The sequence below is a fragment of the Hippoglossus stenolepis genome, chromosome 6 (genome assembly GCF_022539355.2).
Source record: "Hippoglossus stenolepis isolate QCI-W04-F060 chromosome 6, HSTE1.2, whole genome shotgun sequence".
In the NCBI taxonomy this organism is placed as follows: domain Eukaryota; kingdom Metazoa; phylum Chordata; class Actinopteri; order Pleuronectiformes; family Pleuronectidae; genus Hippoglossus; species Hippoglossus stenolepis.
In genome coordinates, this window is record NC_061488.1 from 14,435,842 (window position 1) to 14,443,641 (window position 7,800).

At 42.3% G+C, this 7,800-nt stretch overlaps 1 protein-coding gene across 1 annotated transcript; it reads left to right on the forward strand.

The window, feature by feature from the left end:
• atxn7l2b (ataxin 7-like 2b) lies at nucleotides 1-6,682 on the forward strand. The gene is made up of 11 exons (XM_035159731.2): nucleotides 1-26; nucleotides 266-281; nucleotides 1,249-1,441; nucleotides 2,312-2,383; nucleotides 2,474-2,789; nucleotides 3,013-3,239; nucleotides 3,769-3,851; nucleotides 4,023-4,237; nucleotides 4,368-4,539; nucleotides 4,742-4,863; nucleotides 5,617-6,682. Exons 1-11 carry the CDS (start codon nucleotides 1-3, stop codon nucleotides 6,344-6,346), a joined length of 2,172 nt encoding a protein of 723 aa, XP_035015622.2. The 3' UTR covers nucleotides 6,347-6,682.
• The last annotated feature ends 1,118 nt before the right edge of the window (nucleotides 6,683-7,800 follow it).

The window sequence follows — 7,800 nt, forward strand, 5'->3', positions numbered from 1 at the left end:
ATGGGGATGGAAATCAAGACTGTATTGTAAGTGGCTGATAGGTGGTGTCTTAACCCTCCTCTGTTCAGAGATGGTTTCTTTAGTTTGACGTAGATGGCTTCCTTCACTCTTTTTTCAAACCATCTGTCTTCTCTGGAAAAACTGTAGACATTGTTGTCTTCAAATGAATGTCCCTTGTCCTTTAGATGTAGGCGGACTGCTGAGTTATGACCTGAGGAGCTGGCTCTCCTGTGCTGTGTCATGTGTTTGTGAATTGTTTGTTCAGTTTCCCCAATGTACAGGTCTGTGCATTCCTCCCTATATTCAACAATATACCACATTGGTCTTCTTATGTCAGGGTGTTTTGTCTTAAAGATGGACCATTTTCTGCCTCATTGTGTTTTCAGGTTTGAAATGTTTTAAATTTTTCAGATACTTTAGCAACATAAGGGATCACAATGTTATTCTGTTGATCCTTCTTTTCCTCCTTTTTTGATCTGTTTCTCCTTTTTATGGTTTTGGCAAAGGCCCAGTTGGGATAACCACATGTTTTAAAGGTTCAGTGTGTAGGATTTAGGTGAAAGGGATCTAGTGGCAGATGTTGAATATAAAATAATCCTAGTGATGTTTTCAATAGTGTGAAATTGTCTAATTTGAAAGGATTGTGGTTTTCTTTACCCTAATATTATCCCTTTTTATTTAAATACTTTATATTTACATTGGGAGCGGGTCCTCTCTACGGAGGCCGCCATTTTTTTTACAGTCGTCAAAACTGGACAAACTAAACAACTTTTGAGTTTATGACAACTGAAGGCTACCACAGGTTCTCTCTCATGTGTGGAAGGGGAGGGTGAGGTGAGGGGTATTCAGCTGCAACAAGCAACTTCACCACTAGTTGTCACTAAATCCTACACATTGAACCTTTAAGTGTTTTTTTGATGTGTGTTTGTTCCCTCTCTTTGCCCTCTGACCTTGTCGGCACAGACTGAGCCCAGTGCAGGGTTCTAAAACCCACAGAAGCCTCTTGGGTGAGAGGTGAAACATCTTCAAGAAACTCAACAAAGTCCAGTTGACTGTTTAGAACTCTTGGATATACCATGACCTGAATGACTGACAATCTCCACAGACATATATTCTTTTTCAAATTCAAATATATTACAAACAACAAGGGAGGAAATAATCACAATGATACATAATCACAATATCAGGGACATGTAGGATATATAATACTATAAAAAGCTATAAGAGCTTAAGTGTCAATGTGATCAGGATTCCCCGCCTCAGCGCGGCCGCGAGCTCCGGGGACGCGGGTTTGCGCTGCGCGTGAACCGGCGATCGCACCCTCGTGACCGCGCTCGAGCAGCAATGGCCGCCTCGAGTCGGCGACATCCCAACCTCGACGACTGTGTCGGATTAAACTGGAGCCGCTGGGCGGACATGGTGGATGTTTCCCCGCCGGACGGTGAGTGTGGCCCCCTGCCCTCGGTGAGGTGTCCATCAGGGCACAGTCACAGTGGAGCGGTTTTATTTCCTCTTTTAAACCGGAGAGCGGCATAAAGCGCGACCCAAACAAAAGACCTGCTGGGTCCTAGTGCAGGGAGGGTTTACAAAGCGTAACACTCCTTAAGTTATTGTTTCAGAGACGTCGCGGTGAAACGTCGAGTGATAAACACGATGGTGTCATGTGTGGTCAGATCACTGCTAGACACTCCGCCGCTGTCTCACTTAACAACAACTACTTAACAAGGATTTAAGTCTGCGAGCAGAGACACTGGGCAGCAGACACGAGCTCCTGCTGCAGCATCAGGAAACATCAGGGAGTGGAGTCATTCAAGAGGGAGATTTCAAGTTTGTATTCATTCAGATTTATAAGAAACAGTAAAAACATTGAAATCTGAAACATGGACTGATGTGAAAGACCTGTTCCTGTGTGAGAAAGTGATGCACAGCCTCTTGACACTAAAACGCCCAGTTTATGTTTTATTAAACAGTCATAGCTTGTACACACACTTTATGGCCCTGGTTTCTCTGTGTTATATTGATGTGTTGTATGTAAAAATAGAGCATGTATCTCTTTGCTATTATCCTTATGACTTTATCATACTTTTCCTTGTGCAGTAGATTGAAACTGATCCTGTTCTTTTTACCAGTTTAATACATATTTACGGCTGCAACATAACCCGTAATAATCTGTTTTCCACTGAATAGAAATCACTTTTTGGCACGACACAGGTTTCATCAAAGCAAAGCTGTCCAGGTTTATCAGTGAACCTGATAAACACAAATGTCCCATCACCACATTTCATGCTGTGTGTCTTTGCCTTGCTTGCAGCCGGGTCTAATGCTGAAGACAACGGCAACTGTGGGAGGAACCCATCTGAGACCATGACCCTCAGGAAAGAAGGTGGCGACTCAGTAACACTGACACTATTCAGCATCACCTCAGATTGATGAATTTAACATAAACTAACTCAGTTTTCTATTTCTTCTACAGACATGCACATATATGGCCGCTGCCCGGCACATGATGATTTCTATTTGGTGGTGTGCAGTCACTGTGGTCAGGTGGTGAAGCCTGGAGCGTTCGAGAAGCACTGTGAGCGGCGCCATGGCCCGCTTACCAAAATGCTTGGCCAGCCATCGACTCTGTCTCCACTGCAGCGACCCCTTCCTGGCCAGCCTCCTTCAAATCTTTTCCACCCTAGAGAAAAGCAGAAGGATGGCAGTCTTCATGAGGATGGGGCCCCCTCCTCAGCAGCATTACCTGTCCACCCGCACAGGCCTAGTAAGGCCCAGAGGGAGGCAGCAAGGTACTGTTTAAGATTGTTCACCTTCATATCGTAACAGCACATGAATTGTGAATTATGCCGATTTGGGAGGAATCTCGTGTGTTGGGCAATCCGATTAGATTCTTTTTTTTATTGTGTTTCCTTTTATGCCATGTACAATTTTTTTGTAACCTTCTTTTTTGAATTTGCATATCTGAATCTCATGAGTCCATTCTGAAGTTTATCTCTCCGTCCTCCTCTTCAGTTTGCCTTCAGTGGTAAAGTCCTCTCTCCCACAACACTCCCTGCCCATGCCTCGTTCCAGGGTTCCTCCATGTCACTCGGGACCCCTGCCCCCTGGCCTCTGTTCCCCCTCCCCTTCTAACTCGGAGAGGCCCTCTGAGCAGAAGTCCACAGCTGGACAGACCAGTGAGTCTCACACTCCTCTCCGAGGAACGAGAACCTACAGCCGGATTTATAAAAACGTAGACAGTAAGTCTTTTGTTTACACGACTTCTCTTCTGTCTTCCCCTGCTGCTTTTTGGTCACATCTCTAAACCGTCAATATCAGTTCAAACAAAACATTGCACAAACAAGCACAAGCAGCTGATGACACCTGCCAACCGCCTCAATGTTTGTTTTTATTTTATTCTGAAGTTTCTGCGAGTTCCCAAGTCTCTTGAATCACCACTCAGAAATTGCTTGTTTAAGAATTGGTTACATCTGTCATTATGTCTGTCGTCTCCCAAAATGTTTGTATCAGGAAAGATTTTAAAATCCTCCAATGTGCAGCAGGCAGTAGCTCAAGAGTGTAGAGAGTGTTAGCACAGTAGTCTGGCATATAGTGTGTCTGTATAAAGAAGTATTTGTGTAATTAGATTGTATTCAGAATTATTTGTGTTATTCTGTTGGAGAAAAAAGACCATATGTTGGTGTGTAATCTCTTTGCCTGCATGGATCCTGTTGACTGACTGTGTCCTGCTGTTACTCACGGACTTCTGTGTTTTCTCTTTTCCCATAGAGAAAGAACGTGACCTGAATAAACACTGCAAGATCCTGGATCCAGAGAGGAAGATGCTGAGCAGCCGGGAGCTTATATGCAATGTAAGCTCTCAGTGTCTTTTCCTTTCCACCCAACGCCGTCAGCACTCTCTTTTTTGTTGTTTATTATCAACAGAAATATGAGTGTTTCATTAGGGCCCATGCACCGATGGTGAAACATGGACGATTTCAACATTTGTTTAGAATGAGATGTTTGCTTTTCTTTCCACACAGGCTAATACAACGCCCCAGCAGCAGAAAGTGCAGGGAAGGACTAAGGCGTCTGATCAGTTGTCTGTGGAGCAGAGAGAGAGAATCCCCTCTGCAGGTCGAGACATGGAGCCGCTTCTTGTCAAATTAAAAGACAAAGAGCAACATTCGGAAGCTTTTGAAGAGAAACTAACTCAGGGTAGCAGACACAACCTCGGCAGCAACTGCCACATTCTCGGGTATGAAATACTTTCATATCAACAAAGTTAATTTGATTTACTAAAGTTACCTATTGAGCAAGCATCACAATCTTTTCTTTGAGAAGATGTTCCATCATTTTAAATTCTCCATTATTTTTATTTCGTGCAGGTCCAAGGATACAGAAGAAGATTTTCCAGAAGAGGAAGGCGACCGCACTGTGGAAGTGGAGCCTCCCTATGCCCTCAACCAGAGCCTGCTGTCAAGTGAGGGAAGTGAAGACGATGAGCAGGAGGAAGCCACGGATCTGCCGGCCTCACCATGTCACCCCAAACCTCTCGGAGTGAGTGGAGAACCACACGGATGCACAGAGCAGCCATTAGATGGGATAGGAATTTGTATCATAAGCCCAATGCAGGAATGTTTAAACATAATTTTGTATGATTTGCTTTGAAAAACAATTTTCATTTTACTTTGCCATTGTTAAGATTTAAAAACAAACACAGGAGCGTGTCTGTATTCATAAACGTGTCTCTGTTCTGTAGCTTTGCACTTTTGGATGCCGTACATTGGGTCGCAGCATCCTCACCTTTGACCGCCGCTTGCATCACCTGCGGTTTGCCCTCAACACCATGCTGGAGCACCATGTCAGCACACACATGTGGAAGTGAGTATCATCACGGCATATAGAGCAGATATGGTGCTTGTTTGTATCCAGCAAGGTGAAGAAAAGAGCTGCTCAGTGAGCTGGGAGTCGTCCAGCTAATGATCCGGTGTCTGTCTTTGAACAAGACACTGAATTCACTGCAGGTTGTTGTTCTGCAGCTGTATCTGGTTTCACTCTGGTAGGGATTCATGCAGAGTCACACACCAGTATTAATTTAGAAAATGCATACATTTTTGGTTGAACCTACTCGGTGGTAAATGGTTTGACGGCATAAATATCTTTATTTTGCTAGGTGCTGTCTTTGCACGTATGGAGATGATAGACATACTGATTTGCATTGCCTCTCATTGATTTTATACACGTTTTAATTATATAATGAAGGAATGGACAAAATTCTGATACCCTTATAGAAATATAACATAAAGAGAATGGAAGAATTAATGGCATCACCAAGTCACCAGATTTCACTACATCCCATAGTCTTGAGAAAAACATGTGTAGCTGCCAACTTCAAGTGAATGTAAAAGGGGAATTTCTGCATTTTATTTTCATATTTCTATAATTCAGACTTGACTGAAGGGATGTTAGCAAACATTTGTGAGTTTAATCCACTGGATAATATATTTCATCACAGAATGTGGCTGCAGCTGATCCACCCAGACCACTTTAAAGAAAAACCAAAATACTTATTTTATATGATTTACATGCAATACAGGAATCTAATCATCCTCACGCTCTTCCTTTAACTTACAGGAAAATGCCTCAAGTATCACCAGATCTCAGGTCTTGTCATGTCACACCACCAGCTGTTAGAGCGACAGGGAAACCCTTCCAGTCCACGGGCTCCTTCAGCCTTGACTCTACCTCGATCGGACAACTGGAAAACAAAACCACTCAGCACAACTCTCAGGGTACCAAACCGCCTTCTTCCGCCTCCTCCGTGAGCCTTGGGCCCGGCCGATGGAGCAACCCTGTTGGACAACAAAGCAAGGTTCAGCAGAAGGAGGTGGTGCTTATGCAAGATGCAGCTACCCGGCTGCCACAGAGCAATAAGGAAAAATCCGCCAGAAACGTCAGGGATCCCCCTCTCCATGAGAAGGGTCAGCCACGCTCCCCTTCCTGTAAAGGACCAGCCAGTAGTAACTTCTCACAGGGAAAGAAGCCATGTCCTCCTCTGCCACTGCAGCCCTCAGAGAGACACTTGTCAGCTTTGGAGAAGCGCTCGGCCTTACCTGCAAAAACAGACCGCTCCCCCCGCGGCAGAGGGAGGGCCTCAGGAATTCAGCAGAAGGCGGTGGGTTTTGATTGCAATGGTCGTGGCCAAAAGCGCAAAGGAAGCAACGAGTCGCCGCCATCCTCAGTATCCAAAACCTCCAAGTGTAAGCGCTTGTCCTCTCCCTCCCGCTCTAGCCTCCTTGCCTGGAAGGGGGAGAATATCGGGGATGTGCTTGCTTGGGGCCTGGACAAAACTTCCAACTCCTGAAGAGTCAGTGCACTCACCTGCTCTTCATGCAGTAGACTGCAAACCAGTAGTGTTTTTATGATGATGCAAATCCAGCCCTGTAAGCCTCAAAAGACATGTATGTGTTATATTTGTCTTGGATGTGCGTGCATGAGTGTGTGTGTGTACACATCTATTTACGTTGTCACATTTTTATGCACAGATGTCAGGAATGAGTGTTTTTCTGCAAATTACTGTTTATTTTTGTAAAATAATGTTTTCTTGAATGTTTTGGTTAAAAATACCTCAGTATTCTCATGATGCTGCTAAAGTGAAACGTTTCTTCACAGTGAACAAATAAAAAAAACTTGAATTCTTGTAGCCCTTTCTTCTGTTATTTTACATGGTAAGGTTATGAACTGACAGGGTGTTGAAAATGGTACAACTGCAGCATTGGTCAGTTGAGTTTACTCATTACATTAATTTCCCATAATGAAGCAGAATATTTTTGAAATATTTAAAATTATTATTAAAATTATTTATTCATGATTTTCTCTCCACACCTTTTCACAAGTTGTCGTACATTCAGGCGTGTAAAGGTTTTTTTTCTATTTGAAAATCAAAATAACTAATAAGGTTTTTCTTTTTTCAAGCATAGTCACCTATGCACATTTGATATTTAATAGAAGTTTTTGAATGCAAAACAAATTCTTCATAGGTGACTAAGTAACATCTGTTTACATATTCTAGTGCACTACACCATGTTACCACTAGATGGTGGTAAGTCATTAATGTTTCCCCATAGAAAGAGCAGCAGGAACCTTTGGCCTTTTCCACCAAGTTACATAAGCACATATTGTATATAACTGCATATACTGCTCTCTGCTGGTCATGTGACAGGGAATCAAATGTAAAATCTGATCAAAACAGTTATATGTTAAAGGAAAATTATTGGAAAAACACAGCCCTTCAGCAACTGTATTCTGTTTAAGGTATTCTAAAAAGTATATATTTACTTTAATAATATTAGTCATAGTAATTTAAAGAAAAAAAGGTCACTCCTTTGTTCTCAAGATGAACCTTCAGATACCAGCCATAAAAAAAACTATAGAAGCAAAAAGCTACAGGAACCTATGAACAACATGCACCTTATATTCAATATCTCAATCAGGTTTTCAACTAATTCAAATTATCTTTTTTTTTTGTGCTATTTCAATTTCATATATGTGCAATACTGTTTTTTGCATTCTGTTTACATTTTTTCTATATTTTCTAGTATTTTTGTCTTTACTTATTTATTACTTTTACGAAGTAGGCATTTCACTATCCCTATTTGCTGCTGTAACACAGCAGATTCCCCCATAGTGGCACTAATAAAGGTTCTTATCTTCTCCTTATAACGTATCTCGTCTTATCAAATCGTATTTTATCTTAACATTTCCCAGTAGATGATTATTTCCAGTAAAAGTAAGAGACAGCAGTAAGACAGCACAAAG